This window comes from the organism of the source record quoted next, unplaced genomic scaffold (assembly GCF_019419815.1).
Source record: "Pyrus x bretschneideri cultivar Hongxiangsu unplaced genomic scaffold, Pyrus_bretschneideri_v1 Contig78, whole genome shotgun sequence".
NCBI lineage: Eukaryota > Viridiplantae > Streptophyta > Magnoliopsida > Rosales > Rosaceae > Pyrus > Pyrus x bretschneideri.
The window spans coordinates 1,396,907-1,413,033 of NW_025999818.1; the positions used below are offsets into that span (position 1 = coordinate 1,396,907).

At 41.1% G+C, this 16,127-nt stretch overlaps 1 protein-coding gene across 1 annotated transcript; it reads left to right on the top strand.

Annotated features, from left to right (window-relative positions):
* The first annotated feature begins 442 nt into the window (after positions 1–442).
* On the top strand, positions 443–6,138 carry LOC103929009 (nitrate regulatory gene2 protein-like). The gene is given in 7 exon segments (XM_048575126.1): positions 443–584; positions 751–1,622; positions 1,624–2,377; positions 3,269–3,480; positions 3,804–4,027; positions 4,753–5,410; positions 5,412–6,138. Coding segments are annotated over 6 exon segments (2,685 nt in total). The 5' UTR covers positions 443–584; positions 751–923; the 3' UTR covers positions 5,550–6,138.
* Positions 6,139–16,127: the final 9,989 nt, after the last annotated feature.

Consider the following 16,127-nt stretch of genomic DNA (forward strand, 5'->3'; position numbering starts at 1 on the left):
TGAAACGGTATACAATTCTTGTCCATAGTTAATTATCAAGAAAAGGATGAAAATAGTAAATACCCACTTTCTTGTGGTAAACTGTAATAATGTCAAGTTCTGTATCCAGTGTGGCGGGTTCCACCTTCGGTCCTCCCTCTCTAAAATTTATTTCCTTTCAGACACTTTCTCTCTCCCTCTCTCTCTCTCTCTCTCTCATCAAAATCTGAAATTCCACGATCAAAACGAGAAAAAGCACCCTGCGTTCTTCGCAACCTCCAATCTCTCGTATTTCCACGCCCTATTTTGTTTTCTTATGCACAAAATTAATTTACAAAATTTAAATTTAAAGAAAATCAAATTAAAAACCTGTTCGTATTGTATCTGCCGCCTGACTGCCTGCCTGCTCCTTTTTCTCTCAAACTCTCACAGAGGAGAGAGAGAGACTCGGCTCAGAGCCTCTGTCCCCTCCTCGCATGGACAGTCATTACTCGTCCCCGTCGATCTCAACGGTCAGATTTGCTTCCCACCCCTTCACTTATTTTCATGCACCGGATCTCGCTACCCCCCTGGCTCTAGATGTGTTTCTATTTCTATATCTATAGGTCTGTGTATGTATGTGTGTAAATGCATGTTTGTGCTGCTCATTTGTAGTTTCTGCTCTAGGGTTTCCATTAAAATCTCGAATTTTCGTTTGGGTTCCGTTAAAATCTGGAATTTTGATCTTCGTCTGAATCCGATTTGTTCCTTCTCTCTCTGTGACCCGGTTAGATCGTAGTCGGATCTGCGGTAGGTTGTTCACGATGCTTCGTTTGTACGGACAGGCATGGAGGAGGACGCCATGAGGAGGAAGACCAGGTCCGCTAGGCGCAGAGTTGGCGGTGGCGGTGAGTGGCATTGGCTTGTAATTTTGGGCTCTCTCCAGGGGTTACTTGCCGGATGATATGGGCTGCGGTGGCTCCAAGGTCGACGACTTGCCGCTAGTCACGCTTTGCCGGGAGCGGAAGGACTTCATCAAAAAGGCGTTGGACCAGCGCTACGCTCTCGCCGCAGCCCACCTCTCCTACTTCCAATCCCTCCAGCATATCGGCGACGCCCTGTGCAAGTTCGTCGACGAAGACCTTATTATCTCCGGCGCCGGCGGGTCGTCTTCGCCGCCGGGATCCCCAGTTCTCACGTTACCCTCCGACGAAGGCAAGCCCAGGAAAAGGAAACCCCATACAAACGACTCGTCGTCTACGTCGATTTCGCACTCTGTTTCCGCTGATTCGCCGAAAGCGGACGACTTTGACGACTCTCACATAAATTTGTCGTCTGGGTCCGAGTCAGAATTCGAGTACTTGTCGTCGGGTCACATTCACATCGAGGACAGCCCGGAGCAAGAGGTACCCTCTTCTTCTTCCTCCTATCGTTACCCTTCGAGTTACCCTTCGAATTACCCTCCGAATTACCCCCCGAATTACCCTTCGAATTACACTCCGAATTCACATATGTATTATATGAGAAGGACAGAGACGCCGATGCAGACGGTGTATTACGAAGAGCCGGAGAGATATCCGACCCAAAATGGTCCTTACCTGGATCCTTATCCGGGTTATTCGGGTTTTCAGCCATATGGCGGTGGTGGGTTTTTCGGGTATCCAACTGGGGTCACCGGTGAATAGTGAAAATCCTTACAACAGACGGCCGCTGAGCCCACCATCACTGGCCCGTCCTCCACCTGCACCGCCTTCGCCTCCGACAACCTCCACTTGGGATTTCCTGAATGTGTTTGAAACTTATGATAATACTGGTTACCCGGGTTCCTATCCGAAGGCTAGATACGGGTACGGGTCCACGGCGAGCAGTCCGGACTCGAAGGAGGTGAGGGAGAGAGAGGGAATTCCTGATTTGGAGGATGAGACAGAGCAGGAAGTGTTGAAAGAGGTTCACAAGGAGAAGCGGAAGGCGAATGAGGAGGGTAATGTGAATAGGAATAGGAATCGAAATTCGGGTGAAGGGACTTCAAGGGCTGTGCCATTGAAGCAGCCAAGCAGTGAGGGGAGTTCAGGGACAGTGCCATTGCATAGCAGTGAAAGTTCACACTCTGGGCGTGGGAAGGAGATAAAGAGCAGTCCTGATACAATTGGATCCAAAAACTCTGAAGAGGAATTTGTGAAGAAAAAGAGGGTGAGTTTTGAGTTTGAGGTTGAGGTTGAAGCAGCATCGACGCACGATGTTGGATCTTCTAAAGGGAGTAGCTTAACTACATTGTCAGTCCACAGTACAAGGGATCTTCAGGAGATTGTGAAGGAAATCAGGGATGAGTTTGAGACTGCGTCTACTTATGGGAAAGAGGTTGCCATGCTGCTTGAGGTGGGCAAGTTACCTTATCAGCCTAGAGGTGCTGCACTTAAAGGTAGGAGTCTAATCCCTAGTCGTCTTGGTACTTTATCATACATATCCTCATTCTGTAGATTGCTTCCACCATCTTGTTCGACCGCATTTAAATGGTGAAGTTTTTGTCTGTTGTTGGGAATCTAAGCTGTGCGCTGTCTATGCATTACATCCCAGCTCCATTGTAACAAGGGCTTACTTTCTCTGAACTAAAATGCATACTTATTGACCCAAGTAGCATAAAATACTTAAGTGTTGTGCCTTATAGACTCACATGAACCATGTGCCATGAGTAGATGAGAAATTAGGATTTTAGAAGTTCGCATAATTAACAAGATGATTTCAGAATTATTTTTCTTCCATGTTTTTGTTAGAAGCTCTGGTTGAGCAATGTGGATACAATATTGCTTTACTTTTTCTTGCATTTCCTTTTTCCGTATACTCAGTTGTTAAGCATTAGATATGGCTTTGTAATTGAACTTGACCAAGTCTTGACACTGAAAAAAAGTATTAGTACCTCCCTTGTTCATGTTTGCTTTAAATTAGAAACCAGCATGTTACGCAACAAATTTTTTGGAGATAGCTGTGAAACATTTGTCACTGGAGGACCTTCTCAGGTTTTACTTCTGAGGACCTTCTCATGCTTGAATTTGCGTTGATAATTACTTGGCTCCGGATTCCTTTTACACATTGCAAGGCTTCATACTGCAATGACCAAAAACTTAAAAGTCCAAGTTACACCTGAATGTTTTGAAAAAAAAAAAAAAAAAAAATATAAATCTCACTGTTTCGACTGTAGAATGCTTGTAGGATCGATAATCAAATTCTGTTATAGTCTAATACTTTTTATTGGGGTATTTATGAAGAAGCATTATTGCTGCTGTTTCATTAAAACTTATGCATGTCTATGCAGTGGTCTTCTCAAGGATCCTTTACCTTGTAGCACCTTCCATGCTGTCTTCACCCCCTTCATCCAGGCCACCAGTAAAATTAAGTTCTAAGACCGTGGAATTGGCAAAAGCTTACCAGGGAGAACCGGGAAAAGATATCAAGAAGCCTGGAAACCTCTCATCGACTTTGGAGAAACTTTATGCATGGGAGAAAAAATTGTACAAGGAAGTTAAGGTGAGAGAATCAAAATTATGGACGTCATGCAGCTCATAATTACTACTATGATGACACTAAAAGACTAAAGTCCTTGTTAGCTCACAGTCACCAAATCCTTTTATTGCAGCAGGTTGCAAAAATTATTTCATTCCTCTGATTTAACAAGTACAATGCATTTGCACTCATAGAAGGACCTGAATTTCTATATTATAGTTTTTTTTTTTTACCTGTACTAGCTTCAATTTGATGTGTCAATCATTACTTTTTTTGTTCTTCAAGTGGCTTGGAGCTTGCTCCTGTTGACATCTGTTTAATATGTATTCGTGTTGCACTAATTTTAGGACGAAGAAAAGCTACGGGTTGACTATGAAAAGAAGTGCAAGAAATTGAAAAATCTAGATAATCATGGAGCTGAGTCTGCTAAGATTGATGCCACCCAGGCTTCTGTACGGAAGTTGCTAACCAAAATTAATGTTTGTATCAGAGCTGTTGATACCATATCAAGGAGGATACATAAGTTGAGGGATGAAGAATTGCTTCCCCAAGTCACGGAATTGATTCATGGGTAACAAATCTCTTCAACTTCTTTCAGCAACAGCTTATCACTTTGGGTCACAACAATATTTGCATTGGTTCACTTTTATTGTTGGATGAATTAGTCTGAATTATGTTCTGCCTTTTTTTCTTTCATTTCATTGCTTTTTTATTTGTGTAGAATTTGTATATATGAGGTTAAGGTGATTGTGTTAGAGATTATTTCCCAATAGTTAAATCAATAAGTTGGTAGTGGTTCGTATTGAGCCCCCCACCAGCTCAACGGTGATGACTTTTGCTTTCTATTGGGTCACTTTCCCTCATGCATGACGCCTTAAGACTATTGGTGACAATTTTTGTAGGGGGATTCGTAAAAAGTATGATTCCTGAACTTGCATGTAAAGATGCTTAAACTTTCCTACCAACAATCCATCTGTACATCGAGGGATAGATTATGGTGTGCTACAGGGAATCGTAGCCCTTTTACATTTTCTTTCCATTATTTTTGCCCTCCTGCCAAACATAGGTTATTTACTGGTGATGTAATATCTATTACTTGCAGGGACTTGACTTTATATGTTAATATTTTTACGTTCTAAGTTTATTTTTTTAACTCACCGGGGATCTTTTGTTAATTATATGTTCTATCTATTACTTGCAGGGACTTGACTTTATATGTTAATATTTTTATGTCTAAGTTTATTTTTTTAACTCACCGGGTATCTTTTGTTAATATTAGGATCTTTTTATCTGCAGATTGATAAGAATGTGGAAATCCATGCTTAAATGCCACAAGAAACAGTTCCAAGCTATTATGGAGAGCAAAATTCGATCTCTTAAGGTGAGCACTGGCCTTCGAAAAGATTCCGGTTTGAAAGCTACTCTTGAACTTGAAATGGAGCTTCTGAGCTGGTGCGCCTCCTTTAACAATTGGGTCAGCACCCAAAAGTCCTATGTGGAGTCCTTAAATGGGTGGCTTTCAAGGTGCATTAATCAGGAACCTGAAGAAACTACCGATGGAGTTGCCCCTTTCTCCCCAAGCCGGATGGGAGCTCCACCCATTTTTGTAGTTTGTAATGATTGGTGCCAAGCAATGGAAAGAATTTCCGAAAAGGGGGTGGCAGGTGCGATGCAAGATTTTGCTTCAACCTTACACCAGTTATGGGAAAGGCAGGACGAGGAGCAACGTCAGAGGATCAAAGCTGAGTATGTCTCCAAGAATTTGGAGAGCCAACTCAGAAAATTGCGTATGGAGAGAGCAAAAAGAGACCATGACCATGATGCATCAACAGACAAAAGTGCTCTGTCAAAGTCTCCTTCCGATAGTGGAGTTTCACCACTAGATGATCTGAAGGTGGATTTGGATTCAATGAAGAAGAGATTAGCCGAGGAGAGAGCGAGGCATAAGGAGGCCTATCAAATTAGTTAATCACGCAGCTTCCAATAGTTTGCAAGGTGGTTTGGTCCCAATTTTTGGAACTTTAAATAGTTTCACTTCAGAGGCTCTGAAAGTTCACGAGCAAGTCAGACTTCAAGATGCCAGAGGCTCATAGCGAATGTAAAAATATATTTATACAAGTCGGACGTGTGTTCTGTGGAGTAGCTAGAGCCCGTCTGTATATGTACAGTTGTTTCTTGAGATCGCATACATTTAGAAATGGTAGGTTAGCAGAAAAAGAAAAGGGAACTATATGAAACTTTAGGCATGACAGAGAGCCTCGAGAAGGTATTTAGAAAGGTTGATAGACGGTAGAGTTGATCCCTTTGGGTTGCCTGGAAGTTGATGCATTCTCATCTCGACTAGGAGATATTTTTTGGTCTGGCGGATGTACTGCATCACCTGCGTCGCCTCCACACAAACATTGGGGGTGAGGACCTTAATACCAAAGGGTTCCGTTCTTTGTGTCTGTGTGGTCTGACTGGTGACGTGGTCCAAGGCAGAAAGCCAAGAATGCCTCCTTAACTTGATATCTTGTACTGCACAACCCCTCTAACAGATGGCAAATTTGTACAGAAAATTCATTTATTGGGTTTATTGGTTTTTAGGTGGATGTATTGCCTGTTGTTGGAATGTGTAGGATGTCAGCTTAGAGAAACTGCAAGTCTTTATTCCATTACCAAAATGGTTTGTCTTTTCTTGTACTGGCTGGATCTCTCTTATGCTTCATCCCCTTGCATTAATTAAAGTGCATGGTGCCCGTTAGAGTTGCATTGTGTCTGAACGTGAGCGTTTTCTGACTATCAATGCGTGTGGACAGGGGCGGATGGAAGTAGGATCAAGGTGGTCCTGGGACCATCTAAATATACACGTGAAGGTTTTTCAGTGACTTTGAATATTTGGTATGGGTTGTTTTTGTGCTTACTAAATGTTTGATGTAATGCATGCTAGACATATTTTGACATGTTGCGTTAATAACACTTGACAATTACGGCTCAATCAAGGAAGAGTTAAAGGTGGTATTTAGGGAATTTATTCAAATTCCTTTCATCACTCCTCATCAATCCCTTGTTGATTTTATTCAAAGGGTAACTCCTAAAACTACCTATTTTAATTAGAAATAATTATCATGTTAATTGCAAGATATTATTTCACAATATCTTGCAATTATCCCCCATCACCACCATAAATGGCCGGCCACCCTCCTATAAATACCCTATTTATCTTACTAAAATGCTAAGTCATCTGCTACCCACATACTCTTGAATACATTAAATTTTCAGAGTTCTAAATTTGGCATAAGAGATTATTCGGGCAAAGCCCCTCCCCCTTCCTTCTCAATTCATCGTGGGCACGTGAGACTGTTGACCTTAATCAAAGTTGTTATTATTTTGCAAACGTATTTTTCGTCAAAGGAAGAGATGGAGGAAATTTGCATCCACAAATTGGTGTTTTCATTGAGAGATTGATTCACACGCTCAAAGAAGACTTTTGCATTCAAAGTTTCTCATTTCTTGTTCATTCTAAATTTTTTTTTGTATGTTCTTATTCTTAGAATTTTTTAATTCTTTGAATAGATGTAAGAGAAAAGTACAATGGTAGGGAAATTCGGAAACCACGACGAATGAAACTTTCTACGTTCAAAGATCCGGATCAAATGATGGAGATTGCGATATAGCCCCACAACGTCGATCCATGAGACTCAACTTGGCGGTAAGAATACTAACTTTGCCACTATGGAGCACCACCACCATAGCAACCACGGCAACTGCCATGGCAGTGGGACAACTTTATGGCAGTGAGGCCATGGTGAGTAGGCAGCAACAAAGCAGCCATAAGCTTAGGCCTAGGCCCAAGCGCCAGAGGCTGCCCAAGCCGTTGCTCCAGCAACGTAAGCCTAGGCCTGGCCAGCGCAAACCCAGCTCACGACCTAAGCTATCTAAGCCCAGACAGCTACAGTTGTAGCCATGGAGGAAGCCCAACACTTGCAGGCCCAAGGCCAGCGTGAACCCAGCACGCCTCTAAGCCAAGCAGGCCAGGCCAACTTGGACCAAGCAGCGTCGACAGTCCTTTTGGCCCAGATCCAACGCACTTTTAGCGTTGCACTGCACCTACACGCCTTGCACATGGCTCGGCCCATTTCTGCGGCCCTGCCTGCTCCCGTGGTTCACTTAGCAATCCTGACCGGTTCATCCTATAAACATCGAAATTTTGGTGAAATAAATGTTGACCAATAATTAAAATTTCAACGTTCACGTATCACATAAATTTTACACGTATCATGTAACTTAACAAAAAATCGATCAAAATCAGAAAAGTCATCAAATAGGACACATGTCAACACCTGGCAGAAATGATTTATTTCATCTGAATATTATATTCAAAATTTGGCCTTGAAAAATTCTATAAATAGAAGCCAATTTCATTCATTTCACTTCACCAATTCACATCACACCAAAACCTTGAAGCTTTGAAACTCTAAAGCTTTCAAGCAAATCCTGAAGGATCAAGAAAGCCCTATTCGTTCTTCGTCAAATCCTCCTTCAAGATTAAGCCCCGACGGCCCTTGAATAACTTCCATCAATTCAAGATCAAGCCCTGATGGCCCTTGAAGAAGGTGTTCATCATTCATTAACTGTTCATCAAGATCAAGCCCTGAAGGCATTGAAGATCCGTTCATCCTAAGATCAAGCCCTGAAGGCCCTATGGATCAACAACATCAACAAATATGCACCACTGTTCATCCCTAGATCAAGCCCCGACTACCTTTTTGGATCAACAACATCAACAAATCTGCACAATTGTTCATTCCTAGACCAAGCTTCGACGACCCTTTGGATAAACAACCCATCAACAAATCTACACATTACGAAGATAAAATCAGAGGATCAAATTGTAAAAGAGATTGTAACCCCAAAATCAATACAAAATATTATTTTGTACACGTGTTCTTGTTTCATTCATCGCAGGGATATTCATGTTCACAAATTTGGCACGCCCAGTGGAACTATCTCTACCTCTCATCTCTATCTTCAAATCCACAAAAGGGCACAAATGGCGTCAAGGAAGGTTCAAGCTGTTCCTGCAACCAAGGTGAAGGACAAGAACATGCTAGCCACAAGTGGTGACACTTCGGGCATCATAACTCGAAGTAAAGCAATAGCTCTTTCCGTCGTGTCTTCCACCCTTACATCAGCGTGGCTGAAGGAACAAGAGCACCCAAGGCACAAACCTGTGATCACCCTGGCCTCAATAAGAGCACTAAGGGAGGAAAGTCTGAAGAAGTACTCCGAGTCCCTACTCTTCGATGCCGACTCGAGCGGCAGCACAACCATGCAAGTCATGACCACTGGAGTAACTTCGATCGAGGAGCAGCTAGCTCAAATGAATGAAGCAATCACAAAACTCACATGGACTGTGGAGGAGAAAGACTTGCAAATTGTTGCACTCGTCAACTAACTGGATGCGTATCCTAACATGAAAGTCGACCCAAAGGTTGATCTACTAAAGAAGGAAACGACGAGGATGAGGAGCCTCCAGTGGAGAAAGTCGAAGAAAAGCCAGAGCTGGACTAAGCAGCGACGCTTATGGGATTTTTCGCTATCCAACAGCTATAGGAGATGATCGCCAGCACCATTAAGGCACAGTATGAAGGGAGCTTACATACCTCCATGTTGTACTCAAAGCCATACTCCAAGAAGATTGACGCCCTGAATATGCTGAGGGGTTATCAACCACCAAAGTTCATGCAGTTTGATGGAAAGGGAAACCCAAAACAGCACGTCGCCCATTTCGTTGAAACTTGCAACAACGCGGGGACGGAAGGAGACTACTTCGCGAAGCGGTTTGTTCGCTCTCTGGAGAGGAATGCATTCGATTGGTACACGAACCTAGAGCTTGAATCCATCAACAGCTGGGAGCATTTGGAGCGGGAATTCCTCAACCGTTTCTACAACACCCGCTGCACTGTAAACATCAACTGATGGTGCACTCTAAGCCTCGACTGCAAAGACAGGCTCTCAGAGATCTCATCGATTGAGATGTGCGTCCAAGGCATGCAATGGGGGTTAAACTACATCCTTCAAGGCATCAAACAATGGACTTTTGAAGAGTTAGCCATCCGTGCCCACCACATGGAGTTAAGCATCACCCATTATGGAAAAAAATGAGCCAATCACTGATTTCAAGAAGGATAAGGTATTTGCTTCGAAGGTGGACAATCATGGGAAGAAGCCTGCCAAGGAAGCTTTTACTATCAACACTACCCCTATTAAAACTTCCACTGCGCCTATCAAGATCTCTTCCAAGAACAAAGCGAAGGAGATAAAGAGAGATGAACCTTCTCGCACCCAAGATAGGTACAAAACACCTTAAGGGAGCTGGAGCAAAAGACATACCCTTTTCCTGACTCAGATATGGCTGCAATGTTATACGACTTGCTGGAAAAGAAAGTGATCGAGCTACCCAAATGCAAACGTCCCGAAGAGATGAATCACGTAAATGATCCTAAGTACTGCAATTACCATCGTATTGTGAGCCATCCTGTTGACAAGTGCTTTGTCTTCAAAGAACTCATCATGAAGCTAACACAACAAGGGCAAATCGAGCTCGACCTTGAAGACACGGCCGCAACACATACTACTACAATTGCGTTTAGATCCTTCGATCCCGTGCCTCTCCAAGTGACACCTGACCTATTAGGCCTAGCAATTCCTGACACGACCCGATAACCCGACATGAAATTAACAGATGTTTGGGTCGACACGATAACGAATCGGATCGTTATCGGGTAACCCGATAAGCAACTGTTAAGATAATGGGTTGGTTCGAGTATACACATAGGTAACACGATACACGATAAGAAAAATATTAATTTTATAATTTTATAACCCTAAAAAAATACTATAATAATTATATATATTAATTTAACAATTTTATACCCTGAAAAATAATAATTATATATATTAAATTAAATATTAACTATTGGATCGGCTTAAATATACATACCATTCAATTTCTTAAGTGTTATACGTACAAAATAAATAAATTTAAATCTACTTAATAAATATATATATACTATTGAACTTGATGGGATACGAATTCTACGAAACTAATTTCAATGATCTAACCGTCAAACTTGTTTGTATATTCTTCGAGATCGCATCAGCAAGAAATCGCAAAAAATAACCATTCAGGGATCAAGTAACGGGACAAAACTTTTTGACGGCTATCAATCAAAAATCATGATTTAACGGTTATTTTAACTCCAATTTTGATGTTTTTTACGGCTACACTGCTTGACCCTATAGGAATACAATGAACGAACTTGATCTTCAATTTAAAATATTTACACTAGTGGATACCACAAAATCTTATGTTATACTTAATGAAAGTATGAATAAACTCTTGAGTGTTAGTGAATCCATTGTTTTGATGGGATACGCATTCTACGAAACAAGTTTAAATGATCCAACCGTCAAACGTGTTTGTATATACTTCAATATCACATACGCCAAAAATTACAAAAAACAAACATTCAAAGATGAAGTAATGGGACAAACTTTTCGATGGTTATCAACCAAAAATCACGATTTAACGGTTATTTTAACTCCGATTTTGATATTTTTTACAGCTACATTCCTTGACCCTATATGAATACAATGAATGAACTCAATCTTCAATTTAAAATATTTACACTAGTGGATACCACAAAATCTTATGTTATATTTAATGAAAGTATGAATAAACTCTTAATTGTTAGTGAATCTATTATGTTGATGGGATACGCATTCTACAAAACTAGTTTCAACGATCCAACTATCAAACTTGTTTGTATATGCTTCGAGATCGCATACGCTAAAAATCGCAAAAAACAAACATTCAGAGATCAAGTAACGGGACAAAACTTTTCGACGGTTATCAACTAAAAATCACAATTTAACGGTTATTTTAACTCCGATTTTGTTGATTTTTTTACAGCTACACTCCTTGACCCTATATGAATACAATTAATGAACTCAATCTTCAATTTAAAATATTTACACTAGTGGATACCACAAAATCTTGTGTTATACTTAATGAAAGTATGAATAAACTCTTAAGTGTTAGTGAATCTATTGTTTTGATGGGATACGCATTCTACAAAACTAGTTTCAACGATCCAACCGTCAAACATGTTTGTATATACTTTGAGATCGCATAACCAAAAATTGCAAAAAACAAACATTCAGAGATCAAGTAACAGGACAAAACTTTTCGACAGTTTTCAACGAAAAATCATGATTTAACGGTTATTTTAACTCCGATTTTGATGATTTTTTTACAGCTACACTCATTGACCCTATATGAATACAATGAATGAATTCAATCTTCAATTTAAAATATTTACACTAGTGGATACCACAAAATCTTATGCCATGATGATCGATGAAATTTGAAGATTTTGTAAAAGGAATAACGTGCAAGCTTTGAGTTCCATTGACAAAGGTTTAAACTTTTGAGAAAGGCTTCACAACCTTGAAAATAAAAACTCTTTCATTTTGCATATCCTTGCACATTTAATATTTTGTAATAGGCTAGTAGTGTATGGATGTTTGTTTATTAGGCTATTATTTTCGAGTGTAGAAGTAGTACTTAAACGACAAATGTGTTTTAATGTTTTGAAGTAATATTTATGTGGTAATGTGTGGTATGTGCAAATTTATGAAAAAAAAATATTTTTCTTAACGGGTCATAATGGGTCGGGTCACTTTACCTTAAGGACCCGTTAAGATAACATGTGTGACATGACACGATCCATTAAGATAACATGTGTTACACGAAAACGACACGAACACGATAGACACAACCCGTTTGCCAGGCCTACTGACCATTCCCGTCAATTCTCAAACTGCACGGCACCTTCTGCACAACCATCATTGGGGGCAAGTGACCAAGATGCACATACCGATGATGAAGAAGGATGGACATTGGTGACCTACAAAAAGACAAGGAAGCCAAAACCACGAGTCACACAGCCAAAGGTGGAACAAGGAGGAAATCACCACCGCCACAACAATAGGAAGCCTAAAAGAAACATAAGAGCTAATAAGCCAACATATGTTGGGGAACCTATGGAGCAAGAGACACCTATTCCTGTCTCCTTGCACGAGTATTTCCCGAAGGACTTTTTCCAACAATGTACTACCATCGCTTGTCACATGTTGAAGTAGAGATGGAAGAGCCTTTAAAAGGCAAAGCTATCGCCACTGAGAGAGAAAAGACCTTCACGCCCAAAGAAGGCCTGCCAACACACTTTAGCATCGAGGAAGCGCTACAAGATGCGAAGAGCACTAGCAGTGGTCTTGGTAAATCCCGGCAACCACGAAGTGCAAGAAAGCAAGGACGAATGCTTGAAACTTTGGCCACATGAATATGCCACATATTGTGCCGCCTATGATGTAATCAACTTCACTGATGAAGACTTACTGCTGGGATCAAAGCTTCACAACCATCATCTCTTCGTCTCGAGGTACGTAAGGAAGCACAAAGTCAACCGCATGCTTGTAGATCGTGGGTCGGCCATTAACATCATGCCAAAGTCAACAATGACCACAATCGGCATCAAGGTGGATGAACTGTCCCTAAGTTGTCTACTGATCCAGGGTTTTAACCAAGGAGGACAAAGGACGATTGGCATGACCCGAGTGGAGATGACCATTGGTGAACTTAAATGAGGCATGATATTCCATGTGATTGATGCAAGAACTTTCTACAGCTTGCTCCTAGGAAGGCCTTGGATCCACGGGAATGGAGTAGTGCCATCCACCATCCACTAATGCTTAAAATTCTACTGGGAAGGAGTAAAGGTGATACTAAGCTATTCACCGAAGCTGAATCACACTTCGCAGACGCCAAATTCTACATGGACGAAGACATGGCGCCCGAAGCTTTTCTAGAAGAGATCAAATCCACGGGCAAAGCAGCACCTAAAAAGCAGGAATGGCAAGCCATGCCCAAGAAACAAGAAGGGCAAGCTGTGCCATTTTCAAGCAAAAATGATGGCGAGCTTGCTAGACCTGCAATAACCAAAGGGAGTAGGATGCCTTCAAAAGGACCAAACACACCTATATTCCGATACATCCCAATGTCAAGAAGAAAGAATTGTCAATCCCCGTTCGAAACTGGAGCAAGCAAAGCCGACACACAGTGGCACAAGGATAATGTGAAATTGCTCAAGACGAATGCAGTTTTGCCTCTGACACAGCTAGGTGATGCTAAGGTTGTAAGATTACCACAAAGCTTCATAAAAGCTCTGCCAAAGGGGGTGGAACCAAGCTTTCTTCCAACCAATAGGACCGAAGAAGGTTTTGATCCAAACACCTACAAACTCATGTCGACGGCTGGGTACGACTTCACTTTCTCTTCGAATCCTGGAAAAAAGGTTTTAAACACCGGCAATGACAAAGAACGTAACCTCACCAAGACTCAAAAGAAGTTGAAGGAGCATGGTTACGGGGTTGACAACAATAAAGTTGGACTTGGGTTCACACCAAATGCACCCGTGAAGATTTCAAGCAAAGTGAAAAACGCTAGCACTCAACACATCAGCATGAGCATTGGACAAGATCAAGAGAAGCTTAAGTCCGCTCCTCGGATGTTAGTCTTCGATAGGATGAATCGTTTAAGGCCCAAAATTTTGGCACTTAATTGCATTAGTGGTTAAGACCAAACCTCCATTTTCAAGAGGCTTAACACGTCAACATCCCAAAGCTTTGTTTTCAAAAGGTTATCAAAACCTAAGAAACAAAGCAACACGGCTAGCTCTCCTCTGCGATGGTCAGCTTTGGAAAGACTTGATGATAACAAGAAGCTTTCTAGAAAGAAGGAGACAACGCTAAAGGAAGAAAAGCTCGACGGTCTGGCAGGAAAAGATGATGTTCGAAGCTCTATTCCGAAGCACCAAACAATCTTGGAGGTTGACACAATTAGATCACTGAAAATGAAAAGGCGCACCATCATCCACACTGGCAAATCTTCACACCAACAAGCCCGAAACGATGGCATTGAAGAGGAGGTCTAAGACGTCTTCCACATCACGATCCCGGAAGGCAAAAAGATGAAATCCCCGAGGAAGACGTCACTGCCGCACCACCACAAGTTGAGGATGAGGGGCAAACCATGGTTGATGATCTCAAAGAGCTCAACTTAGGCACAAAAAAGGAGCCGAAACCTATCTTCATAAGTACCCTGCTAAGTGCGGACGAGATAGAGGAGTATTACCAATTGTTATTAGAGTACAAAGACATCTTTGCTTGGACCTACAAGGAAATGCCTGGCCTTGACCCTGTCATCACTGTGCATTATCTTGCAGTTAAGCTTGGAACGCGACTGATAAAGCAAACTCAAAGGCACTATCGATCCGAGCTCATCCCACAAATTGAGGCCGAGATTGACAAGCTAATCGAAGCAGGCTTTATTTGAGAGGTGCAATGCCCCAAGTGGATCTCAAACATCGTCATTGTCTTTAAGAAATCTGGACAAATACATGTTTGTGTAGACTTCCGGGACCTTAATGAGGCTTGCCCAAAGGACGACTTCCCCTTGCCAATCATCAAAATCATGGTGGACGCAACCACTGGCCATGAGTGATGCGCAAATAGTTAAGCACACAAATTAACCCTCTTGTTGTCAAATTGTAGTAAGGATGCAAGTAGGGATTGTTCTTGGACCGGGGATTAGGAGGGCTTGCTAAAACCTCTAAACTAACTCAAAAACATAAAAACAAAGTTAAAAACGTTCACAAAGACTCAAAGGACTCAAAACAGGTTCAAAAGACTCAAAACTGCCTAAAAACACTAACTAGGCAGTTTCTGACCTTAAACACAAATTTGGACGAATTTAAGATTATAGGTTGATTCAAAACACTTTAAAACACAAACTAAACAGATTCTAAACACTATAGAACAAGAAAGTAAAGGGGGGGGTTTTGTTTTGACGAAAATTGAAATAACAAAACAAGTTGTAAAACTAGACAGATTGTAAAACGAAATTCTTGGAAACAAGATGATGGATGGATTAGTTAGAGGTCCATTCTCCACACATGACACATTTGTATATGAATCGATTCTCCATTTGCTTTTCACTAACTATGATGCTCAACACCCCAAGTTAACCGTGATGCACTAATTAACCTTCAAATTTCCCTTATGTCAATGAATTGGATGATGCATACGATAATTCATATTATTCTCCAACGGTCCTCAACATGAATGCATAGAAGAGATACAGTGAGAGATCATTATGCTCTATGAAAATTATAAGTGTTGACGAGGCAATTGTAACTATGAATGCATGATACTCTTGCCAAGAATTCAATTAACGGGGTTGTGACTAGCAACCTTCACTACTCATGTTTATAAACTTGTGACGATTAGGTGAAACTCGTTTATAAACTAGCATTAAGTTCATGCATGAAAACTAAGTATGCATCCTTAATCAACATACAAGAACAAGTTATGAATAAAACAGATAATTGAATTGCAATCACAACTTAACAAATCACAATTGGAAGAAATCAATTCATATCTCAAACATGTTCATGGCTTCAAACTTTCCCCTAACTAATTAGGGGTTTAGCCACTCATGATTACAGCAAACTTAGAAGATAATAACAAAGTAAACATTGAAAACAAGAACGAAGTACACCTAAGAA